The 25,302-nt window shown below is 43.9% G+C and overlaps 2 protein-coding genes across 4 annotated transcripts in view; both read left to right on the top strand.

Annotated features, from left to right (window-relative positions):
* The window catches only part of PROCR (protein C receptor), a 45,479-nt gene extending 30,073 nt beyond the window's left edge, over positions 1–15,406 (top strand). For 2 of the 3 annotated variants that reach the window (XR_010119414.1, XM_063633809.1), the window contains one exon: positions 15,063–15,406. Coding sequence is in view for 1 of the 3 variants with exons in the window: in XM_063633809.1 (XP_063489879.1) it covers positions 15,063–15,073 (11 nt within the window). In the remaining 2 variants the exon portion in view is untranslated. Of the gene's footprint in view, positions 1–212; positions 1,119–15,062 lie in introns of those variants that run through there. The other variant, XR_010119413.1, reaches the window with a different exon arrangement.
* Positions 15,407–21,271: 5,865 nt separating this feature from the next.
* Positions 21,272–25,302, top strand: part of MMP24 (matrix metallopeptidase 24) — a 51,374-nt gene continuing 47,343 nt past the window's right edge. The window contains exon 1 of the mRNA XM_055266645.2: positions 21,272–21,594. Coding sequence (XP_055122620.1) covers positions 21,358–21,594 — 237 coding nt within the window. The 5' untranslated portion in view covers positions 21,272–21,357. The remainder of the gene's footprint in view (positions 21,595–25,302) is intronic.

The raw sequence follows: 25,302 nt of genomic DNA, 5'->3' as shown, positions 1-25,302 counted from the left end.
TGGCTATACCAAAATTAAATAACAAATCAATAATAGAAAACTCCCCCAGCCTGACTAACATGGCAAAACCCTGTCTCTACTAAAAATACAAAATGTCATTGCATGACATTATATGCAATGTCTAATGTTATTAGACATAATTTTATTGCACATTTATTAGACTATAATATAGTATAAACATAACTTTAATTTATTATTGTTTTTCTTTTTAGACGAACTCTTGAGCGTGATAGTGTGTGCCTGTAATCTCAACTACTCAGGAGGCTGAGGCAGGAGAATTGCTTGAACCCAGGAGGTGGAGGTTGCAGTGAGCCGAGATCACACCACTGCACTCCAGCCTGGGTAACAGAACAAGAGTCCGTCTCAAAAAAAAAAAAAAAAAGAAAAGAAAAAAGAAAAAAAGAAAACTCTCAAATATTTGGAAATTGTTAATATACTTCTAAATAACCCATGGGTCGGAGAGAAAATCTTAAAGTAAATCAGAAAATATTTGAACTGACTGAACATCAAAACAAAACATATCAAAATTTATGGGTTGCAGCTAAAGCAGTGTGTACAGGAACATTTATAGCTTTACATGCCTATAATAGAAAAAAGAAAAGCCTCAAATCATACTCTAAGCTTCTACCTTAAGAAACTAGAGAAAGAACAAATTAAACCTAAATCAAGCAGAAGAAAAAGAAATTAGAAAAGCAGAATTCAATGAAATTGAAAACAGAAAAAAATAGAGAACAATCAATAAAACCAAAAGCTTTGAATTCATAAACTTTTTGACAGACTTACCAAGGAAAAGAAAGAGAGAAGACATAAATTACTAATATCAGGAATGAAAGAGGGGATGTCACTTCAGACCCTCCAGATATTAAAAGGATAAGAGAATATTACAAACAACTCTATGCTCATAAATTTGACAACTTAGATGAAATGGACCAATTTCTTGAAAGACACAAATTACCTAAACTCGGTCCAGAAGAAATAGATAAGAGAAATAGTCCTAAATGTACTAAAGAAAATTGAATTCATAGTTTAAAACCTTCCAATGTAGAGAAGAAAACTCCAGGCCCAGATGATTTCTTTTCCTTCCTTCCTTCCTTCCTTCCTTTCCTTCCCTTCTTCCTTCCTTCCTTTCCTCCCTCCCTCCCTCCCTCCCTCCCTCCCTCCTTCCTTCCTTCCTTCCTTCCTTCCTTCCTTCCTTCCTTCCTTCCTTCCTTCCTTCTCTCTTTTCTTTCCTTTTCTCTTTTCTTTTCTTTCCTTTTCTTTCTTTTCCTTTTGGCAGGGACTCACTCCTGTTATTCAGGCTGGAGTACAGTGGTGCAATCACAGCTCACTGCAGCCAAGACTTCCACACCCAGCTAACTTTTTTTTGTATTTTTAGTAGAGATGGGTTTTCACCATGTTGCCCAGGCTGGTCTCGAACTCCTGGCTCAAGCAATCCGCCTGCATTGGCTTCCCAAAGTGCTGGGATTACAGGGATGAGCCATCATGCCTGATGGTTTCACTGGGAAATTCTACCAAACGTTAAAGAAAGAAATAGTATCAGTTCCACACAAACTCTTCCAGAAAAATCAAAAAAACTTAGCTCATTTTATGAGGCCAGCATGGTCCCAATGCCAAAATTTGAAAAAGATAACAAGAAAACTATAGAACAATACTTCACATGAACATATACCCCAAAACTTCAACAAACTATAAACTATTAGCAAATAGAATCCAGAAATATATATATATATATATTTAAAAAATTATACTTCACTACTATGTGGAGTTTATCCCAGGTAATTTAATGCTGCTGTAACATTCAAAAATAGCCAGGCATTGGTGGCTCATGCCTGTAATCCCAGCACTTTGGGAGGGTGAAGCGGGCAGATCACCTGAGGGTCAGGAGTTTGAGACCAGCCTGGCCAACATAGTGAAACCCCGTCTCTACTAAAAATACAAAAATTAGCCGGACGTGGTGGTGTGCGCTGGTAGTCCCAGCTACTTGGGAGGCTGAGGCAGGAGAATTGCTTGAACCCGGGAGGTGGAGGTTGCAGTGAGGTGAGATCGCACCACTGCACTCCAGCTTGGGGGACAGAGCAAGACTCCATCTCAATAATAATAATAATTAATAAATGAGCATAATTCACTATATTGGCAGACTAAGGAAGAAAAAAAACACATGATAATCCTAATTGATGAAGAAAATGCATTAACAAAATTTAAAACCCATTCATGATTAAAAAAAAAATCTCTCACCAACTAGAGAAGGAAACTTCTCTAGTTTTAGATTAAACTTCGTTGAGCTAAAAAATATATATATATATATATACTGGCCGGGCGCGGTGGCTCATGCCTATAATCCCAGCACTTTGGGAGGCCAAGGCGGGCGGATCACCTGAGGTCGAGAGTTCAAGACCAGCCTTACCAACATGGAGAAACCCCATCTTCACTAAAAATACAAAATTAGCCAGGTGTGGTGGTGCATGCCTGTAATCCCAGCTACTTGGGAGGCTGAGGCAGGAGAATTGCTTGAACCTGGGAGGTGGAGGTTGCAGTGCACCAAGATCACGCCATTACACTCCAGCCAACAAGAGCAAAACTCTGTCTAAATATATATATATGGATATATACACACATATATATGTACATATATATACATACATATGTACATATATGTGTGTGTGTATATATATATATATATATTATACACACACAAAATGAGCATCATACTTAATGGTGAAAAACTGAATATTTTCTCCCTAAGATTGAGAACATGGCAAAGATGTTCACTCTCAACACTTTTATTCAACATCATCCAAAAAGTTCTAACCAGTGCAAAAAGGTAAGGAAAGAAAGAAAAAAAAAGAAAACCGTAAGGATTGGAAATAAAGAAATAAAATTATCCCTGCTAGTAGCTAACATGATGTTCTACGTAGAAAATCCTATTAAATCTGTGAATAGGCTTACAGAACTAATTAATGAGTTTAGTAAAGTCATGGGACACAGTCATAATATTTAAAAAAAACTGTATTTCTATATACCGGCAATGAGCAATTGGAAAACAAAATTAAACATCATTTACAGTAGCTTCAAAATAGTGAAATACTTTAAGGATAAATTTAACAAAATATGTGCAGAATCTTTATGCTAAAAACTACAAAACACTGATGAAATAAATAAAGGAAAAGCTAAATAAATGGAGTGATATAACATGTTTACTGACTGGAAGGCTCAATTTTGTTGAGATGTCAGCTCTTCCCCAGTTGATATAAAGATTCACACAATCCCGATAAAAATTCTAGCAGGATTTTTTTTGTAGGTATCAACAGGTTGATTCTAAAATTTACACAGAAAGGCAAAGGAACTGGAAAGCTAAAACAATTTTGGAAAGGTAGAACAACATTAGAGAACTCACACGATCTTATTTCAAGACATACTATACTTATACACTAATAAAGAACTATAGTCTCAGCAAGAGGATAGACACATAGATCAGTAGAGTAGAGTCCAGAAACACAGTGACACCAAAATGGCCTATTGATTTTTTTACAAAGGTGCAAAGGCAGTTCAATGGAGAAAGGTTTTCTTTTTAAGAAATGATGCTGGATGGGCTGGGTGCGGTGGCTCGCGCCTGTAATCCCAGCACTTTGGGAGGCCGAGGTGGGCGGATTACCTCAGGTCAGGAGTTCGAAACCAGCCTGGCTAACATGGTGAAGCTGTCTCTACTAAAAACACAAAAATTAGCCGGGCGTGGTAGCGCATGCTTGTAATCCCAGCTACTCTGGAGGCTGAGGCAGGAGAATTGTTTGAACCCAGGAGGCGGAAGTTGCAGTGAGCCGAGATGGCGCCATCACACTCCAGCCTGGGCAACGGAACAAGACTCCGTCTCAAAAAAAAAAAAAAAAAGAAAGAAATGATGCTGGAATAATGGGACATTCATATGCAAAAATGCAAACCTTGACCTATACCACATACCTTCTATTTAAAAAATTTAGTTGAAATGGATCATATACCTAAATATAAACTCATGAAACTTTTAGAAAAAAGCACAGGAGAAAAACCTTTGTCACTTTGGGTTAGGCAGAGTTCTTAGATGCAACATTAAAGCACAATTCATACAAGGAAAATTTAATAAATTAGATTTCATCAAAGCTAATTTTTTTTCGTCAAAAGGCATTGACAAGCAACAACCTCAGAGAAAATATTTGCAAATCACATTTCTTTTTTTTTTTTTTTTCTCACTCTTGTCACCCAGGCTGGAGTGCAGTGGCACAATTTCGGCTCACTGCAACCTCTGCCTTCTGGGTTCAAGTGATTCTCCTGCCTCAGCCTCCCCAGTAGCTGAGATTACAGGTGCCCGCCACCACGCGTGGCTAATTTTTGTATTTTTAGTAGAGATGGGGTTTCACCATGTTGGTCAGGCTGGTCTTGAACTCCTGACCTCAGGTGATCCCCCCCGCCACCTCAGCCTCCCAAAGTGCTGGGATTACAGCTGTGAGCCACCGCACTTGACCGCAAATCACATTTCTAACAAAGGACTTGAATCCAGAATTTATTTTTTAACATCTTTTTAAATTTTTATTTTATTTTATTTTTGGTAGAGACAGGATTTTTGTATGTTGCCCAGGCTGGTCTCAAACTTCTGACCTCAAGTGATCCTCCTGCTCAGCCTCCCAAAGCACTAGGACTACAGGCATGAGCCACTATGCCTGGCCTGGAATTTATAAAGAACCCTCAGCAGGGCGTGGTGGCTCATGCCTGTAATCCCAGCCCTTTGGGAGGCAGAGGCAGGTGGATCATGAGGTCAGGAGTTCAAGACCAGCCTGGCCAACATAGTGAAACCTCATCTCTACTAAAAATACAAAAAAATTAGCCAGGCATGGTGGCGGGCACCTGTAATCCCAGCTACTCAGGAGAATGAGGCAGGACAACCACTTGAACCCGGGAGGCGGAGGTTGCAGTGAGCCAAGATGGCGTCACTGCAGTCCAGCCTGGGCAACAGTGCGAGACTCTGTCTCAAAAAAAAAAAAACAAACAAACAAAAACCTCTCAAAACTCAGAAATAAGAAAACAAACAATTTTTTAAAAAGGCAAAAGTTTTGAACAGGCATCTCACCAGAGAAGATATATGGATGGCAAATAAATATTTGAAAATATACTCAACATCATTTGTTAGTAGGGAATTGCAAATTAAAACCACAGTAAGGTATGTCTATACATTTATTGAAATTGAAAAAAATCCCGGACAATACCAATTGTTGGTGAGAAGGCAGAACAACTGCCACTCTCACATATTGCTGGTGGGAATACAAAATGATACAGCCCCTCTAGGTTTCTTACGAAGTTAAACACACACTTACCATAGGCCCCAACAATCCCTCCTAGAAATTAGCCCAAGTAAAATGAACATTTATGTTCACACCAAAACCTGTATGTGAATGTTTACAGAAGCTTTATTCATAATTGCCAAAACTAGAAACAACCTAATATTCCTCAACTGGGAAGTGGAGTAACAAACTGTGGTACATCCATACAATAGAATACTACTCAGCAATGAAAAGGAATGAACTATTGATACATGCAACAACATGGATGAATCTTAAATCCATTATGCCAAGTGAAAGAAGCCAAATTCAGAATATGACATATTGTATGGTTCCATTTTATATGACAGTCTGGAAAAGAAAAAACTATAGGAATAGAGAACATATCAGTGTTGCCAGGGCTTAAGGGTAGGGAAGGCTTTGACCACAAAGGGGTAACAAAAGGGAATTTGGGAAGGTGATTAACTGTTTTATTTTTTTGTTTGTGTGTGGTGGTGTTTACATAATTATTTGCATTTGTCAAAACTCACAGAACTCTACATCAAAATGTAAATTTTACTGAATGTAAATTACAATTAAATTATATGTATGCATATCTATTATGTGTATGTGTGTGTGTGTATATATATATATATATATATGAACATTTTTAAAAGCTTTTTCCCCTCATATTACTATCAAGTCACATCTCACAGATTTTGTATTTGTACAACTATTCTTTCTTGAGCCTGAACTTAGTTAGGACTGTTTTTTTTTGTTTGTTTGTTTGTTTGTTTTGAGATGGAGTCTCACTCTGTTGCCCAGGCTGGAGTACAGTGGTGTGATCTCGGCTCACTGCAACCTCTGCCTCCCAAGTTCAAGTGATTCTCTGGCCTCAGCCTCGCGAGTAGCTGAGACTACAGGCGCTCACCACCACACCTGGCTAATTTTCATATTTTTAGTAGAGACGGGGTTTCTCCATGTTGGTCAGGCTGGTCTCGAACTCCTGACCTCAGGTGATCCGCCTGCCTTGGCTTCCCAAAGTGCTGGGATTACAGGTGTGAGCCACCACGCCCGGCCAAGTTAGGACTGTCTTCATCTCTGTTAACCTTCCATTTCCTCTCCTTCCGCAAAACCTAAACTTTATTATTATTTGAAACTTATAATTTTTGAGTAAGTTATTCCTTCTGTCTCAAGAAGGTCCAATTCCTGTTATTGAGAGTGGTAAAATAATACACTACCTGCCCTGGGCACTTTAATGATAATCCATTTATTGGGTTAACTGGCTGTCACTGTGGATGGCAGTGAGCAGGCCTTGGAGTGGCCAGGACATAGGACAGATGTGCTTTGATGGGAGAGAAGGGAAGGAAAAGCCGGCAGCACAGCGATGGGAAACTAGAGGCCAGAGGTAGAGGTGGAGGGCAATGATCAGGGAGCAGAGATGAGAGCATGCCAAGGACATCCTGTGCTGACTTCACAGCGCTGGCTCTGGGCATAGGCCAGTCTCCTCCTGGAGCTTTCATTTTCTCTCTTTGGAATCTGTCAACTCTCTACTGCAATCTGTTCCACAGTCGTATAGCCAAAATCCTCTTCCTCTGTCTCCATTTATTCAACAAATATTTATCTTAACTGACTCTAATCACATTCTCTCCTGTTTGTCCTGCAGTGAAGCCCTTTTACATCTGCTTATCTCTTTTGATCCAAGGGAAGGAGAATTAACCCTGACTTCCAGAGAAGGAAATAGTCTCAGAAAGGTTAAGCGATTTATCTGAGTTGCCCTTTTAATACTGAGTACTGGACTCTCTCAGTATCCGCGTACTCTGCTGCCCCCTACCGTGAACATAGCAATAGGTTTTAAATCACAAAAACACACAGCCGAACACCATGCAACACTGCAAAGACTACACAACACTACAAATAGTGCTTACATTTGTTCATTTAGCAAATATTCAGCCAGGTGCGGTGGCTTATGCCTGTAATCCCAGCACTTTGGAAGGCCGAGGCAGGTGGATCACTTGAGGCCAGGAGTTCAAGACCAGCCTGGCCAACATGGTGAAACCCCACCTCTAAAAATACTAAAATTAGCCAGGCATGGTGGCGCGCACCTGTAATCCCAGCTACTCGGGAGGCTGAGGCAGGAGAATTGCTTGAATCCAGGAGGCGGAGGCTGTAGTGAGCCGAGATCGCACCACTGCACTCCAGCCTGGGTGATAGAGCAAGACTCCATCCCCAAAAAATAAATAAATAAACAAATATTCATTGAGAGCCTATTATATGCCAGAAATAAGCAGGTGTTGTCCTTGTGTTCATGGAGCTTATGGTGTAGAGGGGGAGATAGAATTACTCAAAATAATTACTTGATTACAATTTGAATAAATACTATGAAGTACAAGGTGTTATATGAGGGTATAGAATAAGGGTATGTAGCCTGGTCTGGAGACTTAGGGAAATCTTACGTGAAGTAGAATTCATAGGAATAAATTATTGGTTGGCTATGGGGGAGGTTAAAGAGATATCAAGAATGCCTTCCAGGTCTCTGGCATGAACAACTGGGCAGATAGAGCACTATTACTAAGTAGGGGAAGCCCAGAGGAGGAAGCCATTTTGAATGGAAAGAATATGAACTTGGCTTTGGCTTTTTGCAGTTTGGGAATCCTATGAGACATTAAGGTATAGATGTGGAATAAGCAATTGGATTTAGGAGTTTGGGAGCAAGGTCTATGCTAGAAATAGAAAGTTGGGAGTTGTTGGGATACAGATTGTATTTGAAACTGTGGTCGTGGATGACATTTCTTAGAAAATAATAGAAAGAATAATAATAATAGAAGGCTTATAACTTCCCTGAGAAACTCCAGAATTTAAAAGGTCAACTGGAAGAGATGGAGCTAGCAAAAACTTAGGACAAGGGGCCAAGGAGGGGAAAATCAGGAATGTGCAATGATGCCAAAGTCAGGGGAAGTGTATTTCAAAAAGGAGACTGGTCAACCATGGTGGTAATTACAAAGAAATCAAGTGCAATGACTTTCTTGGTCTGCAATGATTTTCTTGGTCTACAATGAATTTTTTGGTCTGCCTAGTGAAACTGAGATTCAGTTTCAGAGGACTAGAGGTGGAGAAGACTAGGCCACTACTCCCTAGAAAACCTCCTAATGGCCACCATAGCCTATGGTCTTGAACCAGTGGTCTTCATAGTCTTTTGCTCACATACCACTTAAAACAATTTTGATAAATAATGTCAGCTGGGCACAGCGGCTCAAGCCTGTAATCCAAATGTTTTGGGAGGCTGAGTCTGGAGGATCACTGGAGCCCAGGAGTTTGAGACCAACCTGGGCAACATAGTGAAACTCCATCTCTACAAAAATTAAAAAATTAGCCAGGTGTGGTGGTGTGTGCCTGTAGTCCTAGCTATTTGGGAGCTATTTGGGAGGCTGAGGTGGGAGAATTGCTTGAGCCCAGGAGTTCAAGGCTGCAGTGAGCTATAATCATGCCACTATACTCCTACCTGGGCAACAGAGCAAGACCCCATCTCTAAGAAAATAAATAAATGAAGTAAAATTTTTAAAAAAATTAGACCAAGTACAGTGGCTCACACCTGTAATATCAGCACTTTGGGAGGCCAAGATGGGAGAATTGTTTGAGCTTAGGAATTCAGGACCAGCCTGGACAACATAGTATGACCTCGTCTCTATGAAAAAATTTTAAAAATGAGGTGGATGTGGTGGCACCCACCTGTAGTCTCAGCTACTTGGGAGGCTGAGGCGGGAGGATCACTTAAACTCAGGAGATCAAGTCTGCAGTAAGCTACGGTTATACCACTGCACTCCAGCCTGGGCAACAGAGCGAGACTCTGTCTCAAAACAAACAAACAAAAATATATACATATTTTTAAAAGATAATTGAAGGATATTTTCTGAATCTTGTATTTTTTTTTTTTTTTTTTTTTTGAGACAGAGTCTCGCTCTGTCGCCCAGGCTGGAGTGCAGTGGCGCGATCTCGGCTCACTGCAAGCTCCGCCTCCCGGGTTCACGCCATTCTCCTGCCTCAGCCTCTCCGAGTAGCTGGGACTACAGGCGCCCGCCACCACGCCCGGCTAATTTTTTTGTATTTTTAGTAGAGACGGGGTTTCACCGTGGTCTCGATCTCCTGACCTCGTGATCCGCCCACCTCAGCCTCCCAAAGTGCTGGGATTACAAGCGTGAGCCACCGCGCCTGGCCGAATCTTGTATTTTTAACTCTCCTGATCCTGAGCTTTTTTTTTATTGCCCCATGCAATGTATCATTCAGGGTGGGCCAGATATATGCCTTTCTTTCTTTTCTTTTTTTCTTTTTTTTTTTTTCTGAGATGGAGTCTTGCTCTGTTGCCCAGGCTAGAGAGCAATGGTGTGATCTCGGCTCACTGCAAACTCCACCTCCAGGGTGCAAGCGATTCTCCTGCCTCAGCCTCCCCAGTAGCTGCAATTACTGGCACGCGCCACCATGCCTAATTTTTGTATTTTTAGTAGAGGCGGGGTTTCACCATGTTGGCCAGGCTGGTCTTGAACTCCTGACCTCAGGTGATCCGCTCACCTCAGCCTCCCAAAGTGCTGGGATTACAGGCATGAGCCACCATGCCTGGCCTTTCTTATGAAGACTAGCAGAACTACAATTATGAAGAAAAAGTCAGCTTGGAGCCTCAACCCCAGGAACTTTCTCAGGTGGAGTACATCTGGAAGTCGAGGATCTGGAAATGAATTTCCTTAAAGATATCCATGCATGAGTACCCCTTACCAAGTCTTCATGTACTTTACGGCTATTGCATATCCCATTTGAAAACCAGTGTTGCAAAGGATTGGGGGCAATCTGAAATTACTGGGTTCCTGGAACTTGGCACTGATTGATGGGGCCAGTGGGCCCTAATGAGATTCGACCTCCATTTTAAAAGCGTGAAATGTATAAGGAGATTCAGAGATAGGTGTAAATGGCTTGCGGAAGCCTCCAAAATTTTCAGGTCCAGGTATCTCCCACCCCTTCAAAGGACTGTCTGATACTATCCCATGGCTCCTGGAATGAAGAACCAGTCATCAGGACCTGCTGGCCTCTATGAAATTAAGAGTCCAGTCAGATTTAACAACCTGAAGATGAGGTGTAACTGTGAAGCAATATATGGCTGATTTTTTAACACACCCATCCAAATACATCCACTCCAGCTGATTCATTCTCTCAACTCCCATGTGCTACGTAATGTATGAGGTGCCAGAGTTACCCAAAAAACAAACAAAGCATAATCCATAGGCCAAGCCCTGCAGAAACTCTAGGAGAGAAACTTTTAAACAAATAATTATAAAAACATTGTGATCAGCTGGGCATGGTGGCTCACGCCTGTAATCCCAGAACTTTGGGAGGCTGAGGCAGGAGGATCACCTGAGATCAAGAGTTTGAGACCAGCCTGGCCAACATGGTGAAACCCCATCATCTCTACTAAAAATATAAAAAAATTAGCTGGGTGTGGTGGCGCACAACTGTAATCGCAGCTACTCGGGAGACTGAGGGCAGGAGAATTGCTTGAACCTAGGAGGCGGAGGTTGTAGTGAGCCGAGATCATGCCAGTGCACTCCAGCCTGGGTTACAAGAGTAAAACTCTGTTTTAAGAAAGAAAAAAACAACGCTGTGATAAAGAGTTTATAAAACTATGTGCAAGAGCTGGGGGAGTACTGAAGAAAGAGTGACTTGAGTAAGAACTTTGTAAGACTTTGGGAAAACTTCCCAAAGGAGGTCACATTAGAGTTATTTATTGACAGGAGTGTAGTACATCATAGAGAAAAAGAGATGGCGGTGGAAGGATGTTTCAGGCAGAGGACGCAGCATGTCACATGGGCAGCCAGTGTCCAAGTGACACTCAAGGGTCAAGACCTGCTTCATGGGCTTGTGACCTCTGTAGTCACACAGGGCCCCCCTCTTAGAAGGGCCCTCACGCTTGTTTTAATGTTCTGCTGTCATCATTTTGAAGTTCTTATTTTTTTTTTTTAACAAGGAGACGTGCGTTTTCATTTTTGCACTGGGCCCTGCAAATTATGTAGCAGGTCCTGCAAGAGGGCAAGATGAAGGCAGGGAGACCTGCTGGGAAGTTACTACTACGGTCCAAGTAAGAGATAATGAGGGGGCTAAATCAAGGTCTTGTCATAACAGTAATACACAGCCACACCATTTTCAACTTCTTCCCAGTGTGTTCCTCAGTTTAGATGTAGCAATTTCCCCAACTAGAAAGTACTTAGGTTGATTTTGGTGTTTTGTAATTACAAAGAATGTGGCAATTGAATAATTTTCTACATTTGTGTTTGCACCTATGCAAGGATATCTATCTAGGATAAATTCTCAGAATTAGAATTGATGGGTCAAAGGTATGCTCATTTTCAAGGTTGACAGGTATTGCCAGTTGGAGACCCGAAGACAGTATACCAGTTTGTATCTCTTCCAACAGTACGGAGGAGTATCTGTTTTATCATGCCCTCTTTAACACTTTGTAGTATCCAACCTTTTGGTATTTGCAGTCTGATAACGTTAGGAAAGCAGTGGCTGATTGTCTTAATTTGCCTTTCTTTAATTACAAATAAGGTTGGTCATTTAAAAAATTATTACAGGAGTCTGTTCTGGCCAGGCACAGTGGCTCACGCCCATAATTCCAGCACTTTGGGAGGCCGAGGCAGATGGATCACTTGAGGCCAAGAGTTCCAGATCAGCCTGGCCAACATGGTAAAACTGCGTCTCTACAAAAAACACAAAAAAATTAGTCAGGTGTGGTGGCATTGCCTGTAGTCCCAGCTACTCGGGAGGCTGAGACATAAGAATCGCTTGAACCAAGGAAGCAGAGGTTGCAGTGAGCTAAGATCGTGCCACTGCACTCCATCCTGGGCAACGGAGCGAGACTGTCTCAAAAAAAAGAGTCCATTTATATTTCTGTTTGCATGAAGCCCATTCAGTCCTTCGCCATTATTGAATTGGGTCATAGGTCTTTTTCTTTTTGGTTTATAAGAGCTGTTTTATGTTAAAAAAAAATTAATAATAAATATTTTACCTTGTTTATATTTTGTTGCTTTATTTCTGCTTTTTTTTTTTGGCCATGCAGATGAAGGCCTGAATTTTTGAAACCTAAGTGAACTGTTATTGCTTTCACTGTATACCAGTATTTTGCAATATAAGCCCTCTTTTCGGGGAGTGGCCTTTAGAGGCTATTACACTTATTTTTTTAGAAGCTTAGCTTGTTCATTTGGAGAACATACAATACTAAAGGGAAAAAAAGCTCAGCTTGTACTTATTTTTTGAAGAGATAATATATCCACATGATTAAAAAGTCAAAAGATACAAAAAGGTATACAGTGAGAAAAATCTCCCTCCAGCCAGGCACAGTGGCTCCTACCTGTAATCCCAGCACCTTTGGGAGGCCAAGGCAGGCGGATCACATGAGGCCAGGAGTTCGAGACCAGCCTGCCCGACATGGTGAAACACTGTCTCTACTAAAAATACAAAAAATAGCTGGGCTTTGTGGTGTTCGCCTGTAGTCCTAGCTACTTTGGAGGCTGAGGCAAGAGAACCGCTCCAACCCAGGAGGCAGAGGTTGTGGTGAGCCGAGATTGTGCCACTGCACTCCAGCCTGGGTGACAGAGCGTGACTCCATCTCAAAAAAAAAAAAAAAAAAAAAAATCACCTTCTCACCTTGTCCTCAAACCACTTAAGCTTCCTTCCAGGAAGTAAGCACTATTATCAGTTCCTTGGGTATCTGTCCCTATTTTATGTGTAAATGAGCAAGTGCATGCACACACATGTATTCTTTTTTCTGATTATTACACAAATAGTAGCCTACAATACCCAGGATTTTGCACCTTTGCCTTTTTTTTTTACCACTTAATATTACATTTTGGAAATAATGTCCTAATTATTCATAAATTTGTAAGTACTTCCTCATTTTAAAAAATGGCTGCATTGGGCCGGGCGCGGTGGCTCACGCCTGTAATCCCAGCACTTTGGGAGGCCGAGGCGGGAGGATCACGAGGTCAGGAGATCGAGACCATCCTGGCTAACACGGTGAAACCCCGTTTCTACTAAAGAAATACAAAAAATTAGCCAGGCGTGGTGGCGGGCGCCTATAGTCCCAGCTACTCCAGAGGCTGAGGCAGGAGAATGGCATGAACCCGGGAGGTGGAGGTTGCAGTGAGCCGAGATCGTGCCACTGCACTCCAGCCTGGGCAAGAGAGCGAAACTCCGTCTAAAAAGAAAAAAAAAAAAATTAAAAAAGGCTGCATAGTGTCCCATTGTATGCATTGGTTTGAATATGCTTTTAAGGGAGAAACCTAACTGAGAAATACTCTCAAGTCATTTGGGGCTGGACACTGAGACTGAGTCGGGGGACTGGACTGGGACCTTCTCTAGATCCTGAACAATCAGACCTTTTCCTTCCTCCAGGCCTTTACCTCCTATTTTTCTTTCTTTTTTTTTTTTTTTTTTTTCTTTTTTTTGAGATGAAGTCTCACTCTGTAGCCCAGGCTGAAGTGCAGTGGCACCATCTCAGCTCACTGCCACCTCTGTTTTCTGGGTTCAAGAGATTCTCCTGCCTCGGCCTCCCGAGTAGCTGGGATTACAGGCACGCGCCACCAAGCCAGGCTAATTTTTTTGTGTTTTTAGTATAAACAGGATTTCACCCATGTTGGTCAGGCTGGTCTCAAACTCCTGACCTCAAGTGATCCACCTGCCTCCCAAAGGTGCTGGGATTACGGGCGTGAGCCACAGCGCCTGGCCTTTTACCCCCCATTTTCTGCCAATTAAAATTTCACACAGTCTTCCATTGCTTATAACTTTTGAACACACGTGTGGTAATGTTCCATGTATACTGTATATAAAACTATTAGCTTTTAAAATATTACCAGTTTTATTATTATTATTATACTTTAAGTTTTAGGGTACATGTGCACAATGTGCAGGTTTGTTACATATGTATACATGTGCCATGTTGGTGTGCTGCACCCATTAACTCGTCATTTAGCATTAGGTATATCTCCTAATGCTGTCCCTCCCCACTCCCCCCACCCCACAACAGTCCCCGGTGTGTGATGTTCCCCTTCCTGTGTCCATGTGTTCTCATTGTTCAATTCCCACCTATGAGTGAGAACATGTGGTGTTTGGTTTTTTGTCCTTGCGATAGTTTACTGAGAGTGATGGTTTCCAGCTTCATCCATGTCCCTACAAAGGACATGAACTCATTTATATAGACTCATCTCAAATACTACTTTCTTTTGGAAGCCTTCCTTGATCTCCCTGATATCCCCAGCCAGAGTGACCTCGCTCCCCTCTGAAATCCTATAGAATGCTGTAATGTTTTGTGGTTGTCACGCTTTTCATGTGCACAAGTCTTAGCTTTTTTTTTTTTTTAACCTGAAGACTGTCTCACTTGCCCCAGTACCTTCCACAGAGTGGCTTCTGAGTAATGTTTACAGAATTTTTGAGGTAATTAATGAATGAACAAAGGCACCAAGGGTTAAGGACATGAATTTAGTGTCCGACACTTGGGTTCTACTCCCGGTTTTGCTGTTTTCTAGGTGTGTTGTGGGGTAAATCACTTCTCTCACCCTTTCCTTAGAATCCACTTCACAGGACAGTGGTGAAGATTAAGTGATCTGATGTAGATAAATTGCTTTTCATTGACGTTAGCTGCTGCAACAGGAATTCAGAGGAAGGAGGAGAAAGGTCAAGGAGACCTTCCTAAGCTGGACTGCGCTCTCCAGCCATCCTCTCATTCATATTTCCTTTCAGATCTCTACTAAGAATGTCACTCTGGCCGGATGCAGTGGCTCACTCCTGTAATCCCAGCACTTTGGGAGGCTGAGGCAGGAGGATAACGTGAGGTCAGGAGCTCGAGACCAGCATGACCAACATGTAAAAACCCCGTCTCTACTAAAAATACAAAATTAGCCAGACGTGGTGGTGCATGTCTGTAGTCGTAGCTACTCGGGAGGCCGAGGCAGGAGAATCACTTGAACCTGGGAAGCAAGGGTTGCAGTGAGCCAAGATCGCACCATTGCACTCCAGCCTGGGCAACAAGAGCGAAACTCTGTCTCAAATAAATAAATAAATTAAATTAAATAAAAAATAAAGAATGTCAGTCTTCTTTGTTCCTGTATTTTCTTTTTATGTCTTTATCTTTTGGGTAAATTTGCCTGGCTTCAGGGCGAGGGCCCTCCAGCATCAAGAGCTGCCTAGTACTGCAGATTCTTACGACCACTCAAATATTTCTTTCCTTTATAAGAAACAAGTAACCCTACCCTATGGTTGAGCCAATGTGTCAGTTTCTTCCTATCCAAATGGATGGCATCCTGACATCTGCAGTGAGAGGCCAATGCAGTTTGGTGGGGGTAGGGGCAAGGGTGGGGGAGTTTTGCAGAGCATAAAGAGCACAGTATCTTGGATCTTCAGCAGCTTGAGTTCAGTTCTTAACTTTTCTTGCCTCATTACAACAGCCTCACAACCCATTTTCCTCATATATTGAGAACTGCTGCAGTCAGGCATGGTGACTGTTACATAGCTGTTATATTGGCCATGCGTGGCCAATATAGTGAGACCCCCATCTTTAAAAAAAAATTAAAATTAGTCAGGTATGATGGCATGTACCTGTAGTCATAGCTACTCAGGAGACTGAGGTGGGAGGATCGCTTGAGCCCAGGAGTTTGAGGTTGCAGTGAGCCATGATCACGCCAGTGCACTCCAGCCTGAGTGACAGAGTGAGATCCTGTCTCTAAAAAAATAAAAATAATTAGAAAGAATATGATTGGAAAAAAATAAAAATACAGGTAAAAATAAAAAAGAACTCTTGTGAGGAAAGCATCTAACATAATGCTAGACAAAAAGTAAGTAACCAACAAACGCAAGTTCTCCCTTTAAGCTCTTCTCCACACTGGTACCAGATTTGTACTACTAAAAGTCCTCTTCTTTCCTCTTATTATGGAGGAATTATCCTAGCTCATAGCCAAGCTCCTCACTCGTATACATGCTTACTCAAGGGCATGGCTTCAGCAGTTCTCCTCTCTCTCCTGCATCATCAATTTTTCCCTCTCTCCTGGATCATTCTCAATCAACATACAAATGTTATGTTTCCCATCTTAAAAACAAACAAAAAGTCTGTTTTGACTCCACTACCACCTACAGTTGCCACATTTTCTCCTTCTTCTTTGTAGTAAAAACTCCTTGAAAAAGCTATATCCTGTATACTCAACATTTTCAATTCCTCTTGAACCTACTCCAATCAGATTTTTGTCCCCTACACTCCACCCAAACATCTCAAGAGCACCAACAACCTCCACGGTGGTGAATCTAATTACCATCTATTCATCTTCACATTATTTGATCTGTGTGACACAGTTGATTACTCTCTCTTCCTTAAAACATTTTATTCACTTGGCTTCCGGGAGTTCTCACTTTCCTGGTTTTCTTCTTTTCGGCTCTTCCTTCTCAGTCTCTTTGGCTGATTTCCTCTTCATTTTCCCAACCTTTAAGTATTAGAGTTGCCCCAGGATCCAGTCATTGGAACTCTTTGCTTTTCTGTCTACATTCATTTCCTAAGTAATTTCTTCAGTCCCTTGGGTTGTACATATTATATTGATTCTACTCCATTTCTTTTTTTTTCTTTTCTTGAGACAGGGTCTAGCTCTGTTGCCCAGACTGGAGTGCAGTGGCATAATCACAGCTCACTGTCATCTCTGCCTCCTGGTCTCAAGTGATTCTCTCTCCTCAGCCTCCTGAGTAGCTGGGACTACAGGCATGTGCCACTACTCCCAGCTAAATTTTTTTATTTTTTGTAAAGACAGAGTTTCACCATGTTGCCCAGGCTGGTCTTGAACTCCCGGGCTCAAATGATCCATCCTCCTTGGCCTCCCAAAGTGGCAGGATTACAGGTGTGAACAACTGTGCCCAGCCAATATCATAATTCTTTTCTTTTCTTTTTTTTTTTTTTGAAACAGAGTCTCTTGTCGCCCAGGCCAGGGTGCAGTGGCACAATCTTGGTTCACTGCAACCTCTGCCTCCTGGATTCAAGCAATTCTCCTGCCTCAGCCTCCCAAGTAGCTGGGATTACAGGTGTGCACCACCACGCCTGGCTAATTTTTGTATTTTTAGTAGAGATGGGGTTTCACCATGTTGGCCAGGCTGGTCTCGAACTCCAGACCTCAGGTGATCCACCTGCCTCAGCCTCCCAAAGTGCTGGGATTACAGGTTTGAGCCACTGTGCCAGCCCCAATATAATATTTCTTGTTAAGATTATCAATGTCAAAGGTTTTCCTAGCAGCTGGTCAGTTTACCATATAGTTCATTAAGTGAATTCCGACCACTCATGTGGTCTTTCCAGTGAAGTGGAGAAGACAGAGTTCATTCATTTCATTTTATGAGGAAACTAAGGCCCAAATAAATGAAGTGACTTGCTCAAAGGCACACCGAAAGTCAGTGACAGAGCCAGTGCTTGAATCAGGTATCTGACACTAAGTCAAGTGCTGTTTCCATTTTATCCTATGCTCGTTATGGTGACTGGAGGCTGAGAAGTCAGAGTTCCAGTGATTCTGTCTTGGGGTGTTGCTCTGAAACCTTCTAAACCTCTTCTTGAACTGATTTCACAGCGGTCTCTGGACCGTCCTCTTACTAAGGACTATATTAGGGATCCATTTTATAAGCAACTATTTACTTCTATCAGCCTCTTCTTTCCTTATCATCAATATCTACTGCCATTCACATCCACCATCCTTGGGAGCTGGTCAAGGTGGACCACCACAGCGCTATATCATCATTGGCAGTTCCACGAGCATTTGGTATTAGAGGAAAGGAGAAGAATAAGACAGAGCTCAGTCCAGTCTGTTCCCCTTCATTCCTTGAATATATTATTTCCTCTTTCTGGAATATATCCCCTCCCAAACCTTCCAACTTTGGCAGTTTATTGCTCTTTCCTCAATGTTTCCACAACACTTTGTTCTCATTTGTGTCATAACTCATCATGTAACCACAATGATTTGTCTCTATCATCTCCCTACCGGGACTGTGAGCTATTCAACTCAATGGTGTTAATACAGTCTTCAGTCTCTTTGATTTCCCTGAGACTGTCAACTCCTTCTCTCTCTCTCTCTTTTTTTTTTTTTTTAGACAGAGTCTCACTCTGTCACTGGGCTGGAGTGTGGTGGCGCAATCTCAGCTCTCTGCAAACTCTGCCTCCCAGGTTCAAGCAATTCTCAGACCTCAGCCTCCCGAGTAGCTGGGATTACAGGTGTGCAACACTATGGCTGGCTAATTTTTGTATTTTTTGTAGAGACAGGTTTTCACCATGTTGGCCAGGCTGGTCTCAAACTCCTGGACTCATGTAATCCACCCGCTTTGGCCTCCCAAAATGCTGGGATTACAGGTGTGAGTCACCACGCCCAGTCAACTCCTTCCTTTTCTTTTTTTTTTTTTTTTTTTTTTTTTTGAGACAGAGTCTCGCTCTGTCGCCCAGGCTGGAGTTCAGTGGTGCAATCTCGGCTCACTGCAAGCTCCGCCTCCCGGGTTCACGCCATTCTCATGCCTCAGCCTCTCCGAGTAGCTGGGACTACAGGCGCCCGCCACCACGCCCGGCTAATTTTTTATTTTTTTTTTTTTTAGTAGAGACGGGGTTTCACCGTGGTCTCGATCTCCTGACCTCGTGATTCACCCCCCTCGGCCTCCCAAAGTGCTGGGATTACAAGCGTAAGCCACCGCGCCCGGCCTCCTTCCTTTTCTTTGAACCTCTCTTCTTCTTTCCGGTGATACTCCATAATCCTGATTCTTCAGTCTTTTTGGACAGTATTTAGATTCACTTTTGGCTTGACTTTTCTCCAGCTCTGAATATGTATGTCTCAGGATGGAACGCTTGGCCTTTTGCTCTCTTCAACTCTTCGCTTTCAGCTTCAACTACCATATTTACCTGAAGGTGTCCAAAATATCCATTCTCCACCCTCTTCAAGAACTCATTCCCATACCCATCTCACAGATCTTGTGATCACCCCAGTTTCAGCAAATCTAAAACCGAGCTCCTTGTCACCTCCTTCAAGCCAGTTCCTCCACATGATGACTCCATTTCTGTGAAGATGCTACCATCCATCTTTCTCGATTTGCCATCACTCCAAACTCCTTTCCCTCTTCTTGTATGCCCATTGTCTCTTAAATCTGTCTCTTTTCTCACCCCTATCCTAGAAAGAAATGGGTTCTGAAGTCAAATCGATCCAGCTCTATCACTTACGAATCATGCAAGTTTGGCAAACTTATTCAAAGCCTTCCACTGCTTTATCTTAAATTAGGGGCAATAATAGCATCTATTTCATAGGGTTTATCTACGAAGATTAAATGAGATATCGTGCAGGAAAGTGCTTAGCCCAGTAACTAGTATATATTAGGCACTCAATAAATGTTAATTATTATTGTTAGCCTTATTTCCTTATACCTAGACTATTACACTAGTCTCCTAACCAATGTCTCTGCCTCCTCTGGTCATTATTCTCTCCACTGGGAGGGGAACTAACATGGAATATCTATTAAGTGTCAAGCACCTCATGCTGAAAACAATCTTATACAGTAATACTAGCATCATTTTATAAAAATGGAACAGAGCCAAGATATGAACATAGGTCTGACGCTAAAGCCTGTGCCCTTTTTGCATCTCCAGATTACCAGGTAATCATAAAATACTATTTTTCACACATCATCCTGCTTAAACACACACATACACACACACAAAACCTTTAATGAACACTCTCCCCATTTTCCTTCAGAACACAACCCAAATTTATTATCCTAGCATTCACTGTCTTGTACTATTTCCCTCACTTCCCAACACTTTCTTATAGGAACCCTGTGCTCCAGAGAAACTTATCTGCCGCCTCAGGCACATCCTGTACACCCTCAACTTCCTCCCTGAAATGCCCTCTCCTCTCCCCTTCCCTGGTTTAAATCCAGCCTTTCCTTCAGGTCCTAGCTAGAGTCCCACCCTCCTCCATTACACCTTTTCCTAACTTCCCCAGCCCCTCATCAGGTCTCCCTTGACCCCTGGAGCAGCCGCCTGTATCCTTGTTGACACGTGGTGTTTGCCATTCTGTTTTTCTTTGCGTTTATGTTTTCTCATCAAGCTGTAAACCTCTGCACTTCAGGAAATCGGCCTTCTCTTTTTTGTTTTTGTTTTTGGGTTTTTTTTTTTTCTTTCAGTATCCCAAGTAGCCCAGAGCCCTACAAATAGAAAGCGCTTGATAAATATGGGTTGTTTTGGATGAAAGATGATCTTCCCAGCTGGAAGAGCTCTTTCCCTCTAGGGGGTGAGGGACTGAGCTTCACCTCAACTTCACCTAATGTCTCCCAGGAACGCCCCCTCTTAAACGCTCCTCAGCTCTTCTCTACCCCTTTCCCCCACCGCCCCGGCCCAGGAGCGCCGCTCAGAGCTCCCTCTCCGGAGTCACCCTCTCAGACCCAGGGCTATTTCTTTAGCTTGCTCTCGAACCCCGCCTTTACCCCAGGGCCGCTCCTCAGTCTCCTCCCCAAGGCTGCCTCTCGGACCCCCTCTCCTCCAATGCCACTCCCTAGGACCCTCTCCCCAGGGTTCCGGACCCCCAACCCCGGATATGCTCCCCCAGGGCCATCCAGTGGTTCTATCTCCAGGATTACTGATTTAGCCTCTTCCCCCTCCGGCTCAGGGCTGCCCCCAGACCCCGACCTCCAGTTCCACCCCTTCGGACCCTGCCTCTAGAACTGTTCTTTTAGGCTCTGCAACCCCTTCCCTAGCGCCGCTCCGCGGCCCCTGCCCTAGGGCTGGCCGGGGAGCCACTGCCCTCGCAGGTCCCGCCCGGGTGCTGCCCCCGCGCCCCCGGCCGCCCCCCACCGGGGCGGGGCGCGCGGAGGCGGGGGCGCGCTGGCGGCCGAGGCGGCGGCGGCGGCGGCGGCGAAGGCAGGCGGGCCGGGCGCGTGTCCGCGGCGCCGTGACTCGGCGGCTCCGCAGCGGCTGCAGCGGGAGGACCCGGCCGGAGCCGCCGCCGCCGCCGCTATCGCAGCCGGGCGGCCGGGCCCCGCCGCCGGGATGCCGAGGAGCCGGGGCGGCCGCGCGGCGCCGGGGCCGCCGCCGCCGCCTGGCCAGGCCCCGCGCTGGAGCCGCTGGCAGGTCCCCGGGCGGCTGCTGCTGCTGCTGCTGTTGCCCGCGCTCTGCTGCCTCCCGGGCGCCGCGCCGGCGGCGGCGGCGGCGGGGGCCGGGAACCGGGCGGCGGTGGCGGTGGCGGTGGCGCGGGCGAACGAGGCGGAGGCGCCCTTCGCCGGGCAGGTGGGGCTGGCGCGTGGGGCCGGGGCGCGGGCTCGGGGCATCCGGGCAGGGCGGGGGGCGGCACCGGGGACGGGCCTGGGCCGGGCCGCACCTGCTGCCGGGGTCGCGGAGGCGGCGCGCCGGGGTCCGCGCCTTGGGTCCGGGCTGGCGCGGCCCAGGGCTGGGGCTGGGGAGGGCCTCGCCGAGGGCCGCCGAGGCCGGGAGCTGCTTCAGCACCGCGGACAGGGGCAGCGGGCGGGGGCAGAGCACGAGGGTCGGGCTTGTTGTGTTGGCAGTGGGGTGTGTGGCCTGCATGACTATGTGTGAGGGAAACCGTACAACGCCTCGGAGTAAATAGTAAGCGCAGCCAGTCTGTTGTGGGTTGGGAGAAGAAACCGAGGATGTTCAAGCTGGAGAAGGGGGAGGGGGAGGGCGGAGGAAGGACTCGATCACTGTCTTCGTAGCTGAAGGTCTGTCAGGTGGAGGTAGGATAGACTTGTTCTAGCTTGGCCCTACAGGGCATAACTAGGGCCAGCGGGAGTGGGGGTTGCAAGAAGACAAATTTGGGCTCGATATAGGAAGAAGTTTGTAACAATTGGAGCTGCTCAACCAGCTTAGGAGGCGGCGAGCTGCTCATCACTGGCATGTGCAAGTAAAAGCTCTCGGAGGGGATTGGATGGAGGCATGCATAATGCTTGCATGGATGTATACATCATCATCACAATAATGCCAGCTAGCATTTACTGAACACTCACTATGTGCCAGGCCTGGTGCTATGTTTTATACGAATTATCTAATTCAATCCTCATAACTACTCTATGAAATAGTTGCAATTATTATCCCCATTTTACAGATGGGGATACAGACTCAAAGAGCTTAAGTAACTTGCCCAAGATCACACAGCTAGTGAGTGATGGAGTTGGAATTCTAACCTAGGCAGGCTGACTCTAGTCTCCCCTTATTTACCCACGACCTTATCCCATATCTCATGGCAGGTGCAGTTGGACTAATTTCTCTAGTATCTTCCAACCTAGAGGACTGCAATATTTAATAAATGATGTTGGGACAATGGTGTTTTGCTGAGGAAAATCAGAGTGATCGCCTCAGCCATCCTAAGAGATGGAGTGTATTTGTTGAAGCAGGCAGTCTGTTTGTTTAGAAGAATCTCCCTGAAGAGATATTCTTAATTGGGCATGGAGCTCAGGGGGTCATACGTGCACTGAAATTGTGTATAAATTTGTGTTTGTAAATGCAAATGTGTGTATTTCTAGGCGAGGACCCCTAGATTTCTTCAGTCTCTCAAAGGATGACAGGTTCCACAAAACAACAAAAAAGATATGGTGTGTAAAAGAACCTTTAGTGCCAGTTGGAAGTTGTCCTCCAAAGATTTTATAATTGCTGGTTGACTTTTTGTGGAAACTTTCCTTAGCCTCTTTGTGTTTTCACATGTGTTTTATCACATGTTAAAGTAATGCATTTCCTAAGTTTATACCCTAGAAGAAAGATTCCTTTAGACTGCCTGAGTGCACAGGATGAGATGGAAAGACCCTGGCCTGGGATTAAGGAGGCCTGGGCTCTGATCTGACCTTGGCCCCCATTGGTTTGTGTGACCTTGAGCCATTTCCTTGCCCTCTCTAGGCTTGAATTTCACCATGTCTAACATAAAGAGATACAGCTAGACAATCTCAACTCGAAACTTTTTTATTCCTACAATATTTCAAGCATTAAGAGGAAGCTAGTCCTTACCCTTATCAGTTTTATAGGCTTTGATTATTCCATCTCTTAGCCTTTGTCTTTTTAAACTTAAGTTTCTCCCTATGACATGAGACCCCTAGAATAGCCACACTCATTCTCTGGGTCATTTTAGTTGTCCCTTTCTAGATACCTTTTGGCCCTAATTTTCAATAGATGTCAACTTGACCATTGTCTCCAGATACAGGACCCTATGGTTTTGCATAAAGGAAGGTTGGTTTCTTCTTTGCTCTCCTGGTCCCATCCTGCTTCCCCCTTCCCTCTGTCACCTTTCCTGATCTCAACACACTAGGCCACTGCCTTTAGGGAACAATCTATAATAGCTCCTGGAGCCTTTTCCTGGGTCAAAACTGATAGCCTGGAACACAACACCCTGTATGTGGATTATTTTTATCGGAGTGCATTACCTTACATTTCCCCACCCTGACATTTGTCTGCCACCTTGGATTGCACTCAGTAACTTCCTTCAAGCATTCGCTCTCTCTCTCTCTCTCTCTCTCTCTCTATCCCTTCCTCCACCCCTTCCTCCTTCCCTCTCTTTTGGCATAGCATTTCCCTGTCTGAAAGGGCTTAATATGATCTGAAGTCTTGAAATTTTCACTTTATTCTATTTCTTCTGGATCACTTATAAAAAATTTAAGTGAGACAGGTCCCAGCATGGTCTCTTGGGGCCCCCTGCATTCTTAATCCCCTTTCATTCACAGAAGTGACCATTTATATCTATCTATTGTTTTCTAAGTGACAAAAACATCACCCTTAATTTGGCAATGACTCCATTTTAAATGTCTAATACATTGTCCAAAACTTTCTGAAAGATAGAAAAATTATATCCACTGCTTCTCTCAATAATTTGTGCCTAATTATCCTTTCACTGAAAACTAGGGGATCACTTGATTGAAACCTTATAGAAATATTGTTGCTTTTAAGCCAGCAGATAATATTGCTTACTCCTCTTTCCTTTAAGCCCTCTGGAGTCTGACTCCACCCTACCCCTCCATTAGCAGGCCATATTTCCCACTGCTTATCGATAATGCATCCTTACTCCAGACAAGCTTATCTCTCCTTTACCCTTAGACAGGCTGCCCATGTTTCTCTGGACATTGTCACATATTTACTTCTGCACCCCTACCCGTTCATTTGAAACCTTTTCTTAAAGTTTCAGCTCAAGCCCTGCTTCTCCAGTAAACGTTCCCTGATTTCTCTAGTTGTCATTTTCTTCCCTCTTCTCCAGGAAACATTTTTAAGGCAGCCCCAGGCAGTTTGTCGTTTATTTATTTACTTATTTTTATTTATTTTACTTATTTATTTTTGACACAGAGTCTCACTCTGTTGCCCAGGCTGGAGTGCAGTGGGGTGATCTCAGCTCACTGCAACCTCTGCCTCCCAGGTTCAAGCGATTCTCCTGCCTCAGCCTCCTGAGTAACTGGGATTACAGGCATGCACCACCATGCCCGGTTAATTTTTGTATTTTTAGTAGAGAAGGGTTTTTGCCATATTGGCCAGGCTGGTCTCAAACTCCTGATCTCAAGTGATCCGCCTGCCTCAGCCTCCCAAAGTGCTGGGACTATAGGCGTGAGCCACCGCACCCAGCCCTATTTATTTTTTAATAGTTAAACATTATGTTTGGGGAGAGGAACGTTGGTTCTTAGGCAGGGCTTTCTCAACCAAAATGTTTTATTTTTTTACATTGAACAAAATCCCTGATTCTCAATGCTCATCATTAAGTATTCAATGAGCAATCAATAATTCTACTCTTTATCCTTTATCTCAAAAAGTTACATGGATCTGAAATAGGCACTCATGGGCATGGGGGTCCAAGCTCCCTTCTAAAACCCTTCTTAGAGATGGGACTCATTGTCAACTTATACTTCCTTCAGTAGAAATCAAGGTTATTCCTTTTGGCAGTGGTTCCACAAGCTCGCCCTTGAGTTCTTTCATAACTCTTTAGGTAGTCATCTAATGGTAGTGGCATCAATA

This window comes from Symphalangus syndactylus, chromosome 24, assembly GCF_028878055.3.
Source record: "Symphalangus syndactylus isolate Jambi chromosome 24, NHGRI_mSymSyn1-v2.1_pri, whole genome shotgun sequence".
In the NCBI taxonomy this organism is placed as follows: Eukaryota; Metazoa; Chordata; class Mammalia; order Primates; family Hylobatidae; genus Symphalangus; species Symphalangus syndactylus.
This window is presented reverse-complemented; position numbering and strand designations above follow the sequence as displayed.